At 42.6% G+C, this 21,507-nt stretch overlaps 1 protein-coding gene and 1 non-coding gene across 3 annotated transcripts in view; both read right to left on the reverse strand.

Moving 5' to 3' along the window:
* Positions 1-338: 338 nt before the first annotated feature.
* EP300 (E1A binding protein p300) overlaps positions 339-21,507 on the reverse strand; it is an 82,569-nt gene continuing 61,400 nt past the window's right edge. For both annotated transcript variants that reach the window (XM_064283462.1, XM_003419747.3), the window contains 15 exons: positions 21,171-21,289; positions 19,779-20,018; positions 19,016-19,104; positions 17,033-17,113; positions 14,831-14,887; positions 14,107-14,184; positions 12,413-12,480; positions 11,182-11,332; positions 10,921-11,067; positions 10,138-10,251; positions 8,766-8,931; positions 7,655-7,819; positions 6,293-6,454; positions 3,848-4,129; positions 339-3,639 (listed from right to left, as the gene is read on the reverse strand). In XM_064283462.1, coding sequence (XP_064139532.1) covers positions 1,441-3,639; positions 3,848-4,129; positions 6,293-6,454; positions 7,655-7,819; positions 8,766-8,931; positions 10,138-10,251; positions 10,921-11,067; positions 11,182-11,332; positions 12,413-12,480; positions 14,107-14,184; positions 14,831-14,887; positions 17,033-17,113; positions 19,016-19,104; positions 19,779-20,018; positions 21,171-21,289 — 4,118 coding nt within the window. In that variant the 3' untranslated portion in view covers positions 339-1,440. The remainder of the gene's footprint in view (positions 3,640-3,847; positions 4,130-6,292; positions 6,455-7,654; positions 7,820-8,765; positions 8,932-10,137; positions 10,252-10,920; positions 11,068-11,181; positions 11,333-12,412; positions 12,481-14,106; positions 14,185-14,830; positions 14,888-17,032; positions 17,114-19,015; positions 19,105-19,778; positions 20,019-21,170; positions 21,290-21,507) is intronic.
* Positions 11,491-11,598, reverse strand: LOC111747609 (U6 spliceosomal RNA). The gene has a single exon (XR_002783592.1). It is a non-coding gene; the product is annotated as a U6 spliceosomal RNA (small nuclear RNA).

Genomic DNA, 21,507 nt, shown 5'->3' on the forward strand with positions numbered 1-21,507 from the left:
TCCCTCTCAGCCTTCCAGGTTTTATTTCCATGTTTTCCTTTCCTACAACCTAAGGTGATTCCCCCAGCTGACCTCTAGGTTTGTAACAGAGGAAACATGTATTGTTACTGAAGCTTCAAGAACTGGCTTTTAAGGAGTTACTTGTGTTTTAGACAAACTCAATCCCTCTTAGGTCCTAATATTCATAAAATGAATGAGTGAAGACCTTGAGGTCATCCTTATGGGACTTTGGGAGAAGGTGCTTAAAGGCAAATATCAATTTAACCATGACATTTAGCTGGTGTCTGTACTACAGTTTTTCCCTGCACTTTGTGGCAAAAAGCGAAACGAAGTCAGGGTGTCTGTCTCACACAGTTTATTTAACAATAGGTAATAAGAAATCAAATTTAACAGTCTATACAGTGATCCAAAGTTCATATTTATAAGTAATCAACTTTAATTGCATGATTTACAACAGTTGAGGGTTTTTGCTTTCTATTTTCAAGTTTTACAGAAAGTGTGTGTGTGGGCGGGGGCAGGTAAGGAGGAAGAAAGCAAGCAAAGAAGAAACCCCAGGGACATTTTGCATGTTAAAATCATCCCACTGGAATCGTTTCTTACCCTCTTTTTAATTTTTTCCTTTGTTAGATGTAAAAATAACGAAAAAAATTCTTTCAAGAAACAGAAACCACAATATATAGTACATCAATTTGGCAGCTGCCCCTGTATATTTTGAAAAAGTCATTTGCCTCTCTACATGTACAAATTATTTTAATACTTGAAGTTTTACGCTCAGACTTACAGAATAGAAAATTTTCTGGAGCACAAAAGTTGACTTCAGGGGAGGAAGGGGGAGTTTTTTTGTTTTCTTACATTTTTAAAAGAATGAACATCTTTGCACCCAGAGAAAAAAAAATTGGTATTTTAATATATATTTATATATATTTATATATTTATATAGAATGTAATTTTAAAGTAACATTAACCCCTTTTGTCCTCTGGTTTAAGAAATGGTTTTTTTTTTTTTTTTTAACTCTTCCACAAAGTGAGGAAAATAGGGAAAAATGTCAACCATCTGCACCAGTAAATAATAACTATTAATATTACATATTTTCATTAATTTAAAAAAAATAATAAAACCTATTGGAGGTGCAAGGCAGGAGCATGTGGCTGGCGTCACAGACCTCAGCCCCCTCCCAGTGCACACGTGAACCACACACACAAGGGAAAACAGGACTGGCGGTCACCAGCCATAACAAAAATAGATTCTTTGTATTCTATCATCCCTCAGGTTCATCTTGCATGTTTGCTTTTAACCACAAACGGCTACTGCACAGTTCTTATGTGTTCCAAGGAAAATTGTCTTTTAGGCTAAGAAAGATTCAAAAAAATTGTTTTCAGTACAAAAAGTCTTGTTAAGAGAAAATAATTTTTTTGCTCCCAAAATACTACAAGGTGTCTCTAGTGTATGTCTAGTGTACTCTGTGAGAGGTTTGAATTCAAGTCTGAGTTCTCGGTGCTGAGTCCCAGGTCCGTGGCGCTTGCACCATGGAGGTTTGCCATGCCTGGATTGCTAGAGAGCTGAGAAAGCATTGAATTCTGGTCCGGGCTGGCAAAATGCCCTTGCTCCATGGGGTTGGCCTGGGCAGCTACCAGTCCGGGGTGTGGGGAGCTGGTCTGTGGGGACACGTGGTGTGGAGAAGGCTGAGGCTGCATCCTTGGGGAAGGGCTGGAGTGAGGGGGCTGGGACTGTGGTCGTGGAGAAGGGACAGGCTGGGGGGAGCGCACTTGATTGGAGAGAGAAGAAGGAATCTGCTGGCCTTGTAGGTGCGGGGACTGGGCCTGGTTTGGGAGCATGTGCTGTTGGGGGCTCATGGGGTTGGGCTGAGCAGGGGACCCCATCTGCTGCTGCAGGAGCCGCTGCTGGTAGGCCTGCAGGCTGGCTCCGGGCTCGGCGCCCAAGGCTGGGGGAAGCTGGCCCATCTGTCCCATGCTCCCTTGCTGCATCTGTTGCATGTGATGCTGCATCCGCTGCTGCTGCTGCTGCTGCTGCTGCTGCTGCGGGGGATAGCCGACTCCCTGCGGCTGCTGGAACTGGCTATGGTTGGCCATCCCCGGGCCTATTCCTGGCCCTGCCCCCTGCTGCTGCTGCTGCTGCATCATCTGCTGTCGTCTCAAGATGTCTCGGAACTGTGAAGGCATGGCGTTGTGATTCATGTTCAGCTGCTGCGCCTGGGGGCTCATTCCTCCCATGGGGGGCTGAAGCTGCTGCGGCGGCTGCTGCTGGGGCAGACCAGCCCTCTGGACACCTGCCTGCATGGGGTTCATGTTCTGCATGGCTGGGTTGGAGTGGACCCCCTGCTGGCCTGGCATGGTAGGTGGCTGCAGCCCTGGCTGGCTCTGGGGCATGCCCGGCTGCCCAGGGAGGGGTGGTGGGTTTGAGTTGGCATACTTGGCAGCCCGCTGCTTGATGAACGCAGCCAACAGCTGGGGGTTGGCATGAAGGATACTAAGCACCTGCTGCTGCTGTAGGGGAGAGCTGGGAGACCTGAGAGTCCGCAGAAGGTTCTGTAAGGCTTGTTGAGACACAGTGCCTGGTTTGAGTGGGCTCACACCTACCTGGCCCAATCCAGGTTGGGGAGCCATGTTCAAGGGCTGACCATGCTGGGCCACTGACATCATGGCTGGCCTTGGCATCCCAGACTGTAGTTGCTGGGGCTGAGGCAATCCTCCTTGGGCCCAGGGTGTCTGCTGCTGGATGCCTGTGGGCCCCATCCCTGGCTCCAAATGCCCACCGGGACCTCTGGCCATGGGGGGTGGGTTTATACCCATGGGGGCCATCTGAGTCATCTGGTGCTGGATTGGCCTTTGAAAAATTTGCACGTGGGCCATCTGGCGCTGCGTCTCGGCTGCCCTCTGAATCTGCATTGCCATCTCCACTGCTGCAGGCGGGGGCCCAGGAAGGGGTGGCTGAGCAGTCTGAGGGGGGGTCGGAGGGGTCACCTGGCCTGCTGCCTTGCCCTGGGACACGGGGCCAGCAGTTTGAGTTCTGGGCAAGTAGGGAGGCATGCTGTTGGGAGGAGTGGGCTGGGGCTGAGAGGTGGGCTGGGGCTGGGGGGTCTGTGGGGTGGCTGGCTGTTGGCCAGTCGGGGTGGTTGGAGTGGCAGGCGTTGGGGAGGGCAGACCCTGTTGCTGGCCCACCACACCAGTCCGCTGCATGCTGGCCATCCTTCTGCGGAGCATCTGGGCCTGCTGGAGGCGGTGCTGCAGCTGCTGCTGCCGGAGCTTCTGCTTGATGTTCAGGCAGAATGGCACCGGGCACTTGTTCTCCTGGCAGTGCTTGGCATGGTAGCAGCAGAGGGCAATGAGCTGCTTGCAGATGGGGCACCCGCCATTGGTTTTTCGTTTGCAGCCCTTGGTGTGCTGCACAACCCGCTTCATCTTCTGGCAAGAGGGCAGGGAGCAGTTGGCATTGCGGCACTGGCAGGCGTGGACCAGAGACTGGATGCAGCGCTGGATGCTCAGGCGGCGAGAGTCTCCTGGGCTCTGGGTGGCCGCAGCCTGCTGGTTGCTGCTCTCATCATCTAAGCCGAGACCTAGTTTCTCCATTTTGTGGTCGTGGTTCTTAGTGTTATAGCAGGTGATACACAGGTCATAGTCCTGGAACAAAACACAGCACGGGTAAACCCTCCAAGATGCAAGTCAATCAAAAGCATTTTAGATGTTCTGTTTGGGCCAAAAGCCACCTTTTACAGAACAGAAACTAGTCTCTTCAGCTCCACTACTTGAAAGTGAGGCCAGGTCGGCCCCACGGGCCTAGCTCACACCTGATGCTGGCATCGCTCTCCTTCCACACCCAGGTGCCTACCTCACAGACGGTGCAGTGCCAGCGTGTCTCCACGTGGTGCTTGCACTCGTTGCAGGTGTACACGAAGCGGTCCTGGCTCTGCGTGTGCAGCTCCACCAGCATGCACATGGTGGACCACTGGGCTCTCCGCAGGGAAGAGAACTCCAGGTGCTTGTCCCTTGCAAGAGTGAGAAAAGCATCGCGGCCATCCATCAGATCACAGGGGATGAGGGGGTCAGGATCCACGATGGGAGGCAAGGAGTTGGCAGCAGGGCCAGCAATGAGACGGATCACAAAGAAGACCTGCAAAACAGAACATCTGGTCGTGACTCGGCACTAGGGCACCACACACTGGGTCATCAACAGTGGACAGGTGAGCAGGCTGGACCACACTGAGACTGGTGATGTCTCAAGTCAGTTCTACAAGACAGCACCATGACAGGACTGACCCCTCCCCCCTTCTGCTTCACACATCCTGGTCTGTTCTTTGAGACAGACTACAGCGGACCTATAATTTTCATCTTGTAATCCTCTCTACCTTATTCAAGAATTCCTTCAAATGGTCTAGCTCAGGTACAGCACATGTATAGCAGACACTCTGCCTAAGAAGTATATCTTCAGATGTAATCCATGGTTTAACCTCAATCTAATCACAAGGACACAAATCAGACAAGTTTAAATTGAGAGGTGTTCTGCAAAACCAACTGTGACTCTTCAACACAACGCCCACGCCATGAAGGGGAACAAGGCTGGGAGCTCTGTGAAATGGAAGAAGACTAGAGACGTGGCAACTTAACAGAAGGTACAGCCCTTAGATTAGATGCCAGTGCAGCACTAGGAAGTTGCCCAGTGGAAAACTGTAGTGTGACTGTGCAGGCACGTGCTGGGATTACAGAAACGGAGAAAATACGGTAAAACAGTAGCTGCTCTACACAAAGGGTACAGGGGTTCTCTGTGCAAATTTCCATAGTTTTGCAACTTTAAAAGAAAACATTGGTGGAAAAGTTAGGGTTTGTAAAAAATTGTGAACACAAAAGCCCATCTTCTTCCTGGAGTTAGAAAATTAGATTACTGAGAAATTCTGATCCCTGCTTCTAATTCAGTGGTAGTTGTTTAAGATGGCAATATAACTGTGTTCAGAACGACTGTGTGTGTTTTCTTAAAGATTTAGAATACTTTTGTTATGACAGAAATTGAATGTAATACAATTGTAATTTTAAATGCACATTTCACTGATCATGTACCTATCAATTTTATGCATACTAATTTAGTAAATGAGTACTGTTGTACTTACATAAATATGACCACTGAGGAGAAAAAAAAAAAAAAAGGCCGTGGGGGAGGGATAAAAACAAAAACTTCCTTAGTCCTTGCTGCTGAAACAGTAAAATTTCTGTTCATGGCAGTTTGAAAACTCGCTAACAACCATTAATTTCCGTATCTATTAGTATAAAGACTGTAACAGAAAGCTGGTATTATACATGTATTTGAAACTTATTGATATACAACTACATAAAAATAAAACAAAAAACACCACCTCAAGAAATTAGGAACTTGTGAGAAACTGCTGTCCTGCCTACTCTCTATCCTACCAGTTGTACAGACTGTGAAAATGTCTGCGAGCTGGCAGAAACACTTATGATGTGTTTGGGTGGCAATGCTTGCCTTATCTTTGGGATAAGATATATTTCTAGAAAAAGAACATAAGACAAGAGAGCACACACTGAGCAGAGACCTCTCCAACTGATGCTGGAAGTCAATGACTGTGTCTTGTGTCTGACCTTGTTAATACTGCGTTTGAGACTGTGAGTCTAAGAAACCACTCACATAGTAAGAGAAGAGCATTGTGGGAAAGCATGGAATCTTACGAAGAGGAATGCCTGTAACAACCCATCCCATCGGGTGGTCCCTCATTTCTCTAAGTGGAAGAACAAGGAACAGCTCTCCTTTTCTAGGGCCTCTAGGGCACCTCCTCCAATGACAACCATCACAGCTGATTCTACCCTGTATCACAGTATAGCCAAATCGATACCTGAATTTACAACCTACACCAACAACTGCAGATTCCAGATCCTAACAGTGCCTAGTGCACGCATCATCTTCAGATAAACAAATCAGACTGTGTGTCCACAATCTAAAGCCAAGCCCATTACAATAAACTCCAAGGGCCCTTCCCAACTGTGGCTTTAATTAATATTTGAAATACCTATAACTATGAATTGTTAGTAACTATTTTTTTTTTTTTTTTTTATTACTGAGACACCACAATCCAACATCATGCAGACTTAAAACAGCTACCAAAGAACCCGTAACATTTCTTGTCCTTACCACCCCAACTCTCACCATCCTCATTGCTTCCTTCTTACCAGTCAAATGATTTCTTCCTTTTGAATTTTAAATGGTTTGGTAGGAAGTGTCTAAAAGCCCTACCCTACATTTGTGTTCACTCCTGGGGCCGCATCTTACCTCTTTGTGCTTCTCCATGGTGGCGTACAGTTTCTGGGAGAGGTCATTGGACACATTAGGCATGCCGGGCTTCTTCTTGTTGCCCCTACTCAGGCTGCTCTTGTTTTTGCTAGTTTTCTTATTATTCTTTTTTTTGGCATTTTTGCTGTCTCCCTTTGTCACCTGCAGGTAGCACAAAGAGGACAAGAAATGTTAAGTTTTCATGGAAACAATACTGAAGGTGCAAATATTCTCCCTTCTTCAAATCTAGAGCCCATAATCTTAGGTCTTACTAGCTGCTCTCTTCATTCGTCCTCTCTTCTTTTAAATTATTTCTAATAATAGCTCAAAACTAATGTTTTTGTCTAATTTTCCCCCATAAAGAACCCCTGCAGTGAGACTCTTTATTAAGGCAAGGGCTGCCCCTTCACCTTTCTTGACTGGAAGAGTCTTCAGTTTATAGACCCCTCCGGTGAGCGGACCCCAGCTTTGGACACAGGGAACAAGGACTGCGTGGGAGTGACGGGTAGTGGATGGAACTGGGGCACCAGAAGACCTGGGCTTTGTCTCCTTCCACCCACATTCTCAAATTTTATGCCCTACTATTAAAGAGGAGCCCTGATGGCACAGTGGTTAAGAGCTTGGCTGCTAACGAAAAGGTTAACAGTTTGAATCCACCAGCCGCTCCTTGGAAACCCTATGGGGTAGTTCTACTGTATCCTGTCGATGGCAACCTTTTAGCTATTTAAAAAAAAAAACAAAAAAAAAACCCTGAAAACCATTTAGTCAATGAAATTTTAAACTATCAGGCCACAAAGCATTGTTTAACAGAGTACTTAAGGGGCAACTTCGGCACGCACACCACTACCTGGCCAGACACGACAGGACGGGAACAATTCGAGAGACGCTGTGGGGAAATAACTGAGCAGGAAAAGGTCCTCAGACAATCTGCTACCCAGCCAGGTTCTAGACAGGGGCTGGCAAACTCTGGCCCAGGTCTGTTTTAGTGTGCTAAGTGTGGTTTTCATACTTTGCTCCCACTCCCCCCACCCCGGCCCCGCACATGCTGGAGACAGTATATAGCCTGCAAGGCCTAAAATATTTACAATCTGGTCCTTTACAGAAAGTAGTTTGCCAATCTGCTCTACATAGGTCATCTTCAATCAGTTTTTCAGAGTTTCTGTCCAACAAATCAACTTTTTAACAGGGGTCTGGGGCTAAAAAAGGTTTAAAACCACTGAAACAGAACTGTAATACTTTCTATCTTAGCCCACCTGAAAAAGCTCTTTCCCACCTAAGAACAAGCTGCAAGTTTAATCAAGCTCATTTCTGGATTATACAGCAAAACCAAGGTTAGCTGAAAGGAAAATGCAATGCCCTTACGTCTGTGCTTTCGTTGCTGGTGTTTTCTTCTCGCTTTCTCTCTTCTTCTTCCTGTTCCAGTTCTTTAATGCTCTCTTCCAGCACATTGGGCCAGAAATCACCCTCAAAGTAAGGCAATTCCTTGGCACTTGTTAATCGATCTTCAGTAGCTTGTTTAAAAATATCCTGTAAAAATACCCACATACAAATAAGGAACTTGTTTTTTCTTCCCCACAGCATGGATCACACAGAAGTAGCCACAGTAACTGAACACACAGGAAACATGGAAGGATTAAACATGCCTTCCCAAAGCTGGGAGAGTATCTTATTCCTCAACTGCATACCCAGGAGGACATTCAGTGTCATAAACCGTGAAAAGGTCTGTTTAAAGTCAGTAACTTCTGGTCTTCTCTTCCTCTACCCACCAGGACAGGGAGGTTATCTGCTTCTGCATAACCAGGTGGCAAATCTGCCTGCTAGGAGGACATCAGAGGGCGACATAGCACCACACACACTGCAGCCTTCGCTACTCCTCAGGGCAGGAGTGTGCTATACAGCAACCCCTCCGCACCCCCATCCTTGAAATTTCAGCAACTTTCACGGAAAACTATGTTCAAGGCAACCTGGACTACGGCCACTGGAAACTGTATGGCTACAGAAGGATTTGCAGGGCTGTTTGAGAAAAATGGATCCAGTGGATTTTTTCCTCCCCATGAGTAAAACATGAGACTTTCAGTAGTTCAAGTTCGTATCATGAGATATCCTATAAAGTTTTAAACTAACATGGCTATTAAGAATATAGTTTCAGTTACTCACATCCTTAAACGGGTATGTTGATCTCTAAGTTTTTAAAAGCCTGGTTTTTCTTACCTTGAAAAATTTAAAATATACGGAAAAATAAAGAGAACGATGAACACTGATATACTTAACTGACTGGATTTAACAGTTGTTAAACTTTTTTGTCATATATACTTCATCTTAAAAATCAGACAAAATAACATACCAGCATAATTTTACAAATGACTTAGAGAAAAATGTATGGTTTTTGTTACAGCATTTAAATGAGACAATACAAAGCAGCAAGACTCGTAGATGTCCAATTTTATCAGTCTATTTCCAGGCACCAACTGACCTTATAGTCATGGACAATACGCTCTGACACGGCCTTGTCAAGCATCTTTTTGTACCACTCCTGCAGTCGCTTGGGTTTGGGTATCTTCTGGTCAGGAGGATGGCAATGGAAGATATAGTCGTCTCCCTCACTTGGGGGACACGCCCAGATATGCCCTGTTGTATACCTACCAACACAAAGAAAAGGAATATTCAAGAAAAAAGATCATCCATTTTGGAAAGAATGCTATTTTTAAAACCACGAGGTGGAGCCAATATAGAAACCTATGATTTCTCCAATGATAACACAAAGTATACAACCCAGCTGCAGATCAGAAGGCCAGAGTACACACAACCCACAGCACTAATAATGGCGCTCACACTGGCTACTTCTTTTTGGAGGTTATGGAGGAATGTTGTGAATTTCAGACGTAGAAGTGATGACTGACCTCTCGATCTAAAAATACCAAATTTGCACTTTAAGACCAAATGAAGGATACAATGCAAAGGAATAATGGACCCAATTTAACAGGCGAGTTAAACAAAATGCAAATTCTTAAGAGGAATAACCTAGAAGGTGAGGTGGGAGATATTCTCAAGGACATACATACCTTAAAGGTAAGGAACTATACCTACTCCTCACTTACTATCTTGTTATCTGACATTTTGCATTTAGGACAACAGTGAAAAAACCTACTATCTGACTATTCTGTGCATTAATGATGTACATCTGGCAATAACGAGCCCTGAGATGTGAGGCGAGAGTAATGTTGACTGTGATGGCTAAGGTTATGTGCCAACTTGGCTGGGCCATGAGTCTCAGTGGTTTGGCAGTATTGTGATGATGTAATTTGACAATTAGTTAATAATAATGTAGCCACCCTCCATTTTGTGATCTGATATGGTCACCCTCCATTTTTGCATAATGCTGATTTTTGCATAATGACCTGGTCTTTGTAACCTAATCATGCCAATAAGTGAGGAGTGGGTGTAGTCTAATCTTTCTAGTTCCAGAGCTGGGCGTGTTTTTGGTCTTGACATCCAGGTGTGAAAGCACCAAATGTAGTTTAAGGCCGTGGCCCTCAAATGAGCAACAAAACGTTCCAATCAAATTGTCCCCAAACGCTTAGTTGAACAAGTTAAAATTCATCTGGTACCAAGAACATAAAGGCCTTTTAAGGGTAGGGGCCCAGCTGTGGTCCAAGTGCCCATTTCTTTCCTATTGACAACATTAACAAAGCTGAGGTTACAGTTCTCCTAGATAAAAAACCAAGGTGAGAAAAACAGGCCTTCAGATTAGCAAAGGTTTATATATTGGCATGTTTTAACCTATGTCTCACTACAATACCACACTAATGGTTTTGAAAAATGGCATTTATTATCAATATACTTACCCTAATTTCTTGACGTATTCTAAATATCCAATTAGAATTTCATGATACACTGCAGTCCTCAAGCATTTAGGACGGAAGAAATGAACACTATCTAGATAAGATATGTATACTCTCCTATACCAAAGGGAGAAGAAAAACCAAGTCATATAGTGAGTTCTTATTTATGTGACTAAAAACGTATTTCCTCTCTTCTGGGTTCTCTGCTCACCTCACGATTTGTAATGCTCGTCATACAGTGTTATGGTTAGGTAAATGACTAAACTATGAACCCTTCTGGGAAGTCAGTAAGTCTGCTTCTTTGTTACATTTTTAGTACCTAGCAGTGCCTGGCACACAGTTTATCAGTCAGTATTCGTTGATGCAAATGTCCTCTGGCAGCATTCTTACTCTGGTCTTACACTATTTTGGAGACAAATTCTAAACCATAGTCTACCCCATCTGTACAACGTTCTCTCAGCTATTTAACGTAGTCTAGATTTTAAGCCCATTTTCTGAAAAGTAGGAGTTTGCCTCCCATTCCCAATTTCAGGCTGCTATTCAAATCTCATGTTCGTAACAGTAATAACTGTTACTACAGAAGAGCAAAAACTGAGCAGCAACTGTTTTCCCAGTTTCCGTTCAGATATGTCAACACTACAGACAATTCTATTTATCACATGGACACGTGAGATTTCCAAACCAAGCACGCCCAACACTTCTTTGCCCATTAAGCTTTTTCACATATTACAACTTGAAAATCGAGCCAGATCAGAAGGCAGCCACAGGAATCTGAGTCAGTCGTACCTCTGATTGGGTGGAGGGCAGTCCGAGCCATACTCTTGAACATGCATGCCAAAGAAGCACAAGTCGACACCATCGATTTCCTCAAAGGCAAAGAGGGCCTTGGTTCGATATGGGAAGGACTCGGCCATCTCTCCACTATCTACAAACCTGTGAGGTGGAGAGTGGATGGAAAACCACAACGCATCTCACTCATACTGGAATCACCAACCCTGTGAGCAACTGTGGACCCAGGAGAAGAAAGGGGAGATGACTAGTGGATACCTTGCTTTCATGCCCGGTTTGACTTCCACAGTTTTGTCAGAAGCATGAACAACCCGAACAGTGACTTCCCCTGACTCAGGGTGATTCTGTCGCCGCAGGAAGTCATTCACACGATTCTCCAGAAAGGTGCCAAGCCTGGTGGATGGCAGCCCTAGGAACATAAAAGCTCAGCAGTTACTGGGGTACAAACTTATCATCGACAGTGTTAAGGCTCAATCTCAAACGTCATTTCTCTCTTTCCAATAAAAACAGGATAACCTGCTGGATTTCTAAAAAGTCTGCAAGATAATTAATACTTAAAAAAAAAAAAAAAAAGTGGTACACTTCCCACATTTGCGTTATCGCGTTTGTAGAGGTGCCATGCTAATTCATCTTCTCTGTATCAACCCAACTTCAGTATATGTGCTGCGGAAACATGCATGGTAATCGATAATTTTTAAATTTCATTTTCTCTAAGTTTTTATCTTGAAAAACTTCCAATTTTTGGAAGAGTTAAAGGAAATAAAAGCAACAAATGCCTACATTCCAATAATATTTTAAAATAACAAATGTTGGACATTCTAAAAAATATTACAGGAAGCAATTTGTAGGCCACATACTGCAGCCAAACCAAAACCAACCCTAGTGCTGTCGAGTCGATTCCGACTCATTCGACCCTACAGGACAGAGCAGAACTGCCCCATAGAGTTTCCAAGGGGCAAAGTGCTGACCCTTTGGTTAGCAGCCATAGCACTTAATGACTATGACACCAGGGTTTCCACATACTGCAAAGGCATCTACAAAACCAATTAAACCAAATACTATAATAAGATTACTGATATCAACTGCTTGTACAATAAAATTTGACCCCCACCCCCCAAAATTGAAAAGATCACATAAGGTCTAAAGCAGGATGGTATGGACAATACTGAGGGAGTCACTCAAGGAATGGCACATCTGGCCCACACCAGAAAATGCCCCAAATAAGGAGAAATGCAGGACTCAAAAAAAAACACATCTTTCATCTTACAAATCCTGTTCCTTAGACATTTTTCTTTTTCTCAGGTCTAATGAATTATTTTCACACCAAAAAATACATTATGGTTCAACTTTAAATACATTGTAGAATAATTTGATTTTTACTCTAGTTAAGCAATTTTACGTAAGGGTGAAGCAAAGGAATTCATCGCTTTGAACCGTTTCTTAACTCGGTTAAGTTTTGCTAAGATTTACTTGGAAGAATAAAACTTACTTTTAGCAGAAAACTTATTTTCTTTTCTAGTTCGTCCAGTTTTCTTTAAACAGCCATCACAGACAAATCTAAAACATAAACCAAGACTCTGTTTAAGCAAAGAAGCATTTAAAGTATTTTACACAACAAAACCTATTTTCTGAATAATATTAAAATTCAAAAAGACAACCTAGAAGAAATATTTCTAAATATATAATGAAAAATAAATGCAACCAAAATAAAAAGCTTTTTGAAAAAGATTAATTTAACTGAAAAACAGGCAGAGCTATGAAGAAATATAAAAAACAGAAGAAACAAACGGAATATGCGTAAAAAGAGGGTCAAGGGCTGTAAATTGAAACGGGGTACTTTAGGACAAATAATAAGATGCAAATATTATTATTTCAAATTTTAAAAAAGCAAGATTAATACAGGAATAAAAAAGATTATCTCCAACCAGCTGACTCCTCTTAAGTTCATTTAAAAAGCACATTTAAAGACAAACCAGAGTGAAAATACTAAGCAGCCACTAAATGTCACCTACTGCAATTTTCCTCAGTGTTATTTTCTGGAAATTTGTTAAAATAGAGCCCTGATGGCGCAGTGGTTAAGAGCTTGGCTGCTAACGAAAAGGTCTGCAGTTTGAATCCACCAGGCACTCCCTGGAAACCCTATGGGGCAGTTCTACTCTGTCCTATAGGATCTCTATGAGTTGGAATCTACTCGATGGCAATGGCTTTTCTATAACCTCCAAACCCACGTCAACAGTGAGTCCGTGAACAGCAGAGGGCAGTGTGGAGTTCTCATTCTACGGGGAGTCACTTCATGCCCAGCTCCCACCTTCCTTCGGAACAGAGCTGGGATCAACCCATTCCTGGAGAGTGAGGAGCAGCCCATAGCAGTAAATTGGTGTCACAGCGGACCAAAAAATCCACCCGTTGCTATCCAAGCTGCTGATACCTGCAGCTTGGACAAGTATGTGGTGAATATTCAGAAACACAGCTTAGAGTCCAAGAACAGCTTGTTCATTAAAGTCTGTATCTAGTCATTTTTACGTAACTCTGCTGCCTTGCGTCGACAATTATGCTTTGACTACAGCCACGTAACTTATCTCCCTTAAAAAAGTGTAAAAATCAGACCTTCACCAAGGTCATCACTTAATATTCCATTCACGACATGATGTTTTCTCGGTAGTAGGAAAAGAGGTGCCCCCACCCCTTCCTTATCTCTGTGTCTTCTCATTTTTCTACTGCAGTATAAATGACATTCAAAATCTGGTAAATTTAACTGCATCTAACACCTGCTTACCAGTTTCCAGGTATTAAGATTTCTTGATAAATCTTAACTACAAAACAATTTAAAAAGCAAACAAGCCCATTAATTACGTCAGTGTTGTCATGTACTCATTAAAAATTAAGAAGATCTGCTGCAAAAGCCAACATTACATGCCACAAAGAAAAAAAGCAGAATGCAATATATGTATGTGGATTAAAACAAGGCAAGGTCTATTTTTATCTTGATTTCTAGGATATATAATGTTTTCAAACTGAATTTTAATTATTTTTTTTTAATCAACAATGGCTTTGTTTTTTTTGTTTTAGCCTATAGAACCAATTTTTAAAGACAGCAACTTTGAAGATACGATAGTCTTGGCAAAGAAGGAAAAACTAAGTGATAAGGAAAATCCTAGAGAAAATACTGCTTGGGAGCCTCACCCAGTTGGCCAGATGACCTCGTGATGAAGGACACAAATCTGATGCATCTTCCTTCCACACTCAGTACATTCGACAAACCTGGAATGCAAGCCCATTGGCAGATTAATCACCAGACTTGTAACTAACCTCCAGTATGTCCCCTGACTTCAGACAACTCAAAAGACAGTCAAGGAGTTGACACGATGTTTGTTTTTTAAAATCTCTTCGCTGTTACAGACAGAGCAAATTTCAAAACCAATTAAGTTCGGTCATTAAATGTGAGCATTTGCAATGTGACTGCAGAAAGGCAGGGAGGAGTGAGAGATCACTGCTGCTACAACTTCCAGATGCCACCATCCATCCAGTCACATCTTTAGAACACCTAGAATATGGCACATATCTCAGTGCTCCTTGCTGTGAACAGCCTCCCTAGAAACCCCGCGCTAGGAAAATGTAGGGATCAGACTTCCTGGTGCTCTTTAGCAATGTGCTGATATAGCAAAGCAGAAGTTGTTTGGTGCTGCATTTGGGCCTATAACACACCAAAACATTATTCAATTTAGTGAAATGCATATTAACTGTAATACAGGCGAACAGCCCTAGTACCTTCACGTTTTCCACATTTTTACCAGCTACTTTAGGGTTGTGAAGATTTAGCCCACGAGCATAGAATCGTCTGACCAACCACACAAACTAGCAGAGTGAGAAGGAAAGAAACCGAAGTACAGATTCTACAACTACTTACAGTTCAGGATCCAGTGTGTCATTTTTTCTCTTGGAAAACTGTTCTTTATTTATTGTACTACAGGAGAGAAGAAAGACACAATGAGAAAATGTGATACAGAAAGATGCTTAAACCAAAGGCAACAAATCTAAGGCTTCAAATGGATTATTTAAATCCTCTTACGAATATACATCAACAAGGGGATTCTTGGCTAACACAAAATGCTTGTGTTTCAGAAAGGACTTTATAGGAAACCTATCTCCCCTTACAGAAAACGGAGAACTCGGAAGAACTAGAATACTGGTTCTTTCTTTCATTTTTTAAAATCTTGCCTACTACTCTTCGTATTGGAAACCCTCGTGGCGTAGTGGTTAAGTGCTACTGCTAACCAAACGGTCCGAAGTTTGAATCTCCCAGGGGCTCCTTGGAAACTCTACGGGACAGTTCTACTCTGTCCTACAGGGTCGCTATGAGTAGGAATCAACTCGATGGCAGTACTTTTTTTTTTTTTTTTGGTTACTCTTGGTATTAGGTACTTACACCTTTTTATAGTTTTAATGTTTCTAGACTGAGCTACCAAAGATGTTACTTATAGTTGGAGGTAAACCGCTACTTAAACGTAATACTCCTTGAAAGACAGTCTAGTCAAGTACTTTTTTTATCAATAGAAAACTTCAACATTAAGAACATGTATTTTAGGTTTCTTATCGTTCCCCAAAAAAGGTAATTTTGAAGGGTAAAAATTCTGTATTTCATAGTACTTATTTTTAAAAATTTCACATGGCCTCCCATCCTGAAACCTAACATAGCACACCACTCACAGCCTCACTACATAAGGGAAAGAAACGGACAGTCTTCTCATTCTCTATCTAGGCTCAACTTCACGTAGAGAGGGCTCACTTTTGACTACTGTGACTCCTCCCAACAAAATGAGGACATGTCAACAGCTACACTGATAATGGCATTTTCCTGAATGGCTGAAGGTAAAGTGTGGTCTGAAGACCAGCAGCACCAGAAGGATCTGGGGGCTTGTTAGAAATGCAGAATCTCATGCCCACTGCAGAACCGCTCAGTCAGGGGGAGCTTTCTGTACTCTACAGACATGCCCCATCCTCAAGTTGAGAGCACGTGGCAGGCCACGGTACAGTTTCAACTGTAAGGCTGACCGCCCTTCCTACATTAGGAAAACCTATACTAGAGTTGACTTCCCTGCTTTAGCCAAGGGTCAGATGTCTCCCCTAAGGCTCAAGGGTTCTCAGTATCTACTCTCCCAGACTCTACTGTATTTTATTTCAATAGTGATCGAAAGGAAAGTACAACTTTAAAACCCAATTTAGAAATTAACCAATTTTTCTCCGAAGCTGTTTTTACCAGTGACATGACAATTCCATCATTCCACTTTTACTCTTAAGTAACGTTCTGAACAGCTTCTGTTTATTATAGCATAAACCAGAAAATATGAACCTGAAAAATATTAAAACTACACTCAACAGTTCTTTCCTTCGTAACAAAACAATCCAAGTCTGGTTAGGAAGAAGGAAATACAGTCTCTTGGCATCTAACTGAATCTTAGAGATCTGAAGTACTATCAGGCAGCTCAGGCTATGTTTGAAAATTTTCCTTGACAGATTTACCCAACAATATGAGCTTCTGGGATGCCAAAAAACTAAATGAGTCTCTAATAAGTCACTTTAATAAACGTCTAATCTTACATGTTGTTAAATTTACTTAATTATTAAAATGATTTAAGTGCTCTGTTCACCTACTAGAAGGCCGTAAGGTGGTGATTAGTTTAACTCCCCTTAAACTCAAAACAGTTAATAGTGAAGTTTCCTTGCATTAACCTTTCAGTTTTTAAAAGATAAGCTGATCGTTTCCTTATAAAAGAAATACCTTCACTACCTGTAAGATGGCTGTCCAAGGCTGATGTATTCCCTAGATCAGTGCTATCTAACGGGAAGTTCTCTATTTGCGTTTCCCAATATGGTAGCTACTAGGCACACTTGACTATTGCACAGCACTTGAAGCGAGGCTTTGCAATTGAGGAACAATTTTTAATTTTATGTAATTTTAATCTATAAATGGTCATATGTGGCTAATGGCCAACATACTGGACAATGTAGCTTTGGATCAGATGATTTCTTCCTTAGAAACCTGAACATCATCACCTGACGGCAAACTGAGAAATAATTCAGCACTTTTCAAAACAATGCAGTTACTTACGTTTGAGGCTGGGAAGGGTCATCCCCCAAAGAAACGCTCTCCCCTTGGATTTCATTGAAACACTTCTCACAGAAATGATACCTGTCGGCAAGAAGGCCATACTGGGGTGAACTGTTCCGTTCACACAACACAGCCAAAGCCAAGCAACGAAGCCACCAATCACAGCAGGCCAAGGAGGGGGACGGGAGCAGAGAGCAGGTCATCAACGGCGACAAGGACATTCAATGATGCAGATTTATGGGCCCCACAGTTTTTTTTTTTTTTTTTTTTGCAATCAAAGCCAAGTGCAGACAACGACAAGCATGAGGGAGAAAAAAAAAAACACAAAACAAACAAAGAAATGAGGGATTGCAGGACAACAAAAAACATAAAAGCAAGACAGGACAACACAAAGCAGAAAGCCAAGGCAAAGCAACAGATTAGCATTAAATATCTCAAATGGGATCACAAGTTGCAAATGATTACAGCAAATAAAAAAAGTTCCACTTACACAGACCCACACCCTTTCATTTCAGTAATGAATGCTACTTGGTACAAATGGTCAAAAGGAATAAGAGGGATAATATACTGGTAGGGGAGAACTGCCACTCTGGCCACCACCTAATCCTAGCAATCACACAGATCTCCCCACTTCCAAAAACATAAAAAAGAAGAAAAAAAATCCACTATGGATGCGGTAGCAGGAAATGATCATCTAAAAACAACTGGGGATTGCAAGTCACCAATCAAACTCAAGGAAGCCATATCGGTAAAAAAATGTCTTTCATGGAAAAGCCTGCACAAGCAGTTAAAGAAATACTGCCTAGAGCTGCCGATCGGCACAGGCAGAGAAAGGCTGTGGTAGGGGCAGGTGCACGGATCACACATACCTCGGTACAAAGAATACTTGTACCGATTTGATAGTACAAATCCCAAGACTATAATATGAGGAAACCTTCACGCCAGCTGTTACTACTTTTCTGAACATAAGGTGTTGCCAACAACTTGAGTCTTACCTTTCCCAGATTTCACTGAGTAAGAAACCATGGATTCTAATGACTATAAAGCATTAAGAGTGCACCTAACTTTTTGTAAATTAAAAAAAAAGTTTAAGTGACTAGAAAAAAAAAAAAAAAAGGCTAGAAAATACATCTGTAGCACACAAGTTCAGTAAAAACCAACACCACAGGCTCGGAATCATTAAAGAAATAAACTGCCTGGCCTTGCTATGACTGTATCAAAGCCCCAAATAAAGAGTACAGTTGCAAGCTACACTGGGGGCTGATTACTGAAAACGGGGCAAACCGTGACTGTCATGATGGATTAGTGAATGGGATTTATGTGACTACAGCAGTTGACTGGGCAGGGGAAAGTAAGACAGAATTGGCTAGTTTATTAGAGCCCCTACCATCCTGCCAGATGCCAATCTTTGTAGGTATTTGAGTTTCTCCTTTTTACTTGCTTACCAGATGCAAGGCAAAACCTATGCAGTCCTGTTTTCATACACTCCCAGAAGAACTACTTAGGGTTAGGCCACACAGAAAGGAAGTATTTCCAAAAAGGTATATTGGGCTAACAAGCTTGAGTTTCACATTTTCTGGGTAGTTTTTGGGCAAGGAGACAAGCCACCAACTATTTCACGGGCAAGCAGAAAGACTAATTAGTTTGAAAATCTTCTTGGTTTTGTCTGAGGCAGTGGTGAGCTATATATAACAAAATGACGGAAAGAGAAGTGGGGCCTGGGACATAGTCCTACCTCTGCCACCAACTCAGAAAGCCTTGGGTTCCTCCCTTACAGAAATAAGGGCCAAGACACCTGACACAAGGCTACTTTGTGTTAGGGAAGTTTATAATTCTGCAAACAAAGGCAGAAAGCAGAGAACGGAACTTGTGTGGTACAGCTGTTTCAAGCAAGTTACATGTGAACCATGACTGCATCTGCGCTGGTCCATCTGCATGCTGTGCCTAGACATGGGACACGTGTCCACACATGGCTGTGCTTACCTGTTCTGGTAGCTGTAGTAAGTGGCATCACGAGGGATTGTGCATAATTGCTTGCCGTAGCAACAGAGTGTCTGTGGAGAGAACTCCAACTGCAAAAGAAACCATTTGTTAAATAGCACAGAGGCCTGAAGGCCTACAACACTGGCAAATCAGAAACAAAAGTCAGTAATGTCTTCGTCCTCATATATGTTAATCAGAACGGGGCTATTTCAGTTCCAAAGTAGTTCATAGAACTAAAACCATTCAAGTTTTTTTTTTTTTAAGTTTTAAAAAATGTGGTAAAATATCTATAATAGCAAAATTGCCATTTTAACAATTTTTAAGCATACTATTTAGTCAATAATACTATTTTATTTCACCACCCTGAGACAGGCTTAGCAGTCATACCCCTCCATAACTTACCGCAGAACTCAACAGGACACGGGGAGCTCAACAATGTGAATTTATACACACAAAAAAGCCAGCACATTCCAGACAACGTGCACACACAGATGAGTATGATAAAGTCCCTACTTTAGATTACAGTCTAGTGATTCAGTGTTCTAACTGGTCGAGTTTTCAATACGATTAACATCTATGCAAAAAGCATCTCTACAGAAAGTGCAGGGATGCAAACAGGTATTACCGTGGCAGGTGCAAGTTGGTACAAACGATGCAGTACGAGAAAAACCCTGTCAGAGTCAGAAGCAGCGCACTCTCTTAACCTAGCTGCTACAGGCTAGGTGCCCTAAAAAGTTAAAAGGCGGGTCTGAAAATCTCTTACCTTTCTGCCACAACAATATCCAAGGCTTTGCATGACTGGGTCAATTTCTTGTTCAAAGACCTCAGACAGCTTGGAGCAGTATTTGTACACCCGTGATGTCTTCCGATTATATAACCAAGCATTATTGAACATAAGCCAAATGTCATCCACGTATTGCCATGGCTCTTGATACTGTCCAGTGTCTAACTTTCTTTTGATGGTAGACAGATCCATGGGGCTCTTCACAATATCAAAGTAATCCTAGAAAGACAAGTGACACCAAACAACATCACCGAAGAGTCCCAGTATATTTAAGGCAGCTGGAGTGTCATCCTATTATCATCACTAATACTCCAGATCACGTCGAGTCTTTGAGCTGTCCATGTTCCCAGTTAGCTGGTGTGCACACTTTTTCCAGTTGTTAGCATACACAGATACTGAAGCTGCTCAGAGAGCGGAGAGTAACTAACAGAAGTATCCACTAGAGCTACTGCAGAATTTCCAGACAGCAGGCTGACGGTCTACGAGGTTACTCCAGAGGTGTCACTGTGGTGTATGTGACATTAGGTCAAATACCAAGAAGGCAAAGACCCTTAAAAATTTTCATACTAGAAAGGGCCTACAAATGAGGAAACAGTGCACAGAACTTGCTTCAGTGATCCATCTAGTCAGACAGAAGAACAGGAAAAAAAGTTCCTAAATTATTTTCACCCATGGAAGCACTCTTCTCTGAAGAGTTTTGGCCACCTTATTCAATAACCACTTTATATCTTCAAGTTAAACCTGACCGGTCTGGTGTGTAAAGGCAACTTTAAAAAAGTTGCCTTTACACACCAGACAAAGCTGACTTGGGTCCATCTTTTCCGTCATGATCTACTGCTACGCAAATGATAAAAATAAATGAGAAACCATATGACCCAGCAATTCCACTCCTAGGATATACCCAACAAAACAGAATATTCATACAATGGAATGAATATCATTTGGCTATGAACATGAATGAGGTATTGATTCGTGCTACAACACGGATGAACCTTGAAAACAAGGTATGTGAAAGAGGCCAGACACAAAAGGTCATATACTGTATGATTCCATTTATATGAATGCCCACAATAGGCAAATGCAGGGTCAGGAAGAGATTAGTGGTTGCCTAGGGATGGCAGAGGAGGGGGTTTTAGGAGAAAGTGGGGAGTGGCTGCTATCCGGTATAGAGTTTCTTTTCGGGGTAATGAAATTTTTCTAAAACTGTTTGTGGTGATGGGTGAACAACTTTATGACTATACTAAAACCACTGAGCTGCATGTACACTTTAAATTGGTAAATTTTGTGGTATGTGAATTACATCTCAATAAAGCTGTTACATTAAAACCAACCAACCAATCAACCAGCCCAGAAGCACCACCCCATACTTACCGGGATCCCCAGAAGCTGAGGGTCCACAGGTTGACGAAAGGGAAGGGATTCTGGGTCCTGCCGGTAAAGTGCCTCCAGTGTCGGCATCAGTGCCTGTCGTAATTCTTCTGGTTTGAAAACTTTAAGAGTATATTTGAAATTAGTATGAATTAAACAAAAGAAAAACATTCAGGTTGATCCTCTAAAAGCACTTCAAGAATCACAAAACACAAACTGTCCCCATGAACTACCACCAGGGGCACATTTCTAACACCTGGAAGGGGAGAAGTGCTACCCGCCCAGGTGGCGCCCACGTAACAGCAGACCTTGAGATATCTTAACTGTGCCGCTTAAGGGA

This window comes from Loxodonta africana, chromosome 4 (assembly GCF_030014295.1).
Source record: "Loxodonta africana isolate mLoxAfr1 chromosome 4, mLoxAfr1.hap2, whole genome shotgun sequence".
NCBI classification, from domain to species: Eukaryota; Metazoa; Chordata; class Mammalia; order Proboscidea; family Elephantidae; genus Loxodonta; species Loxodonta africana.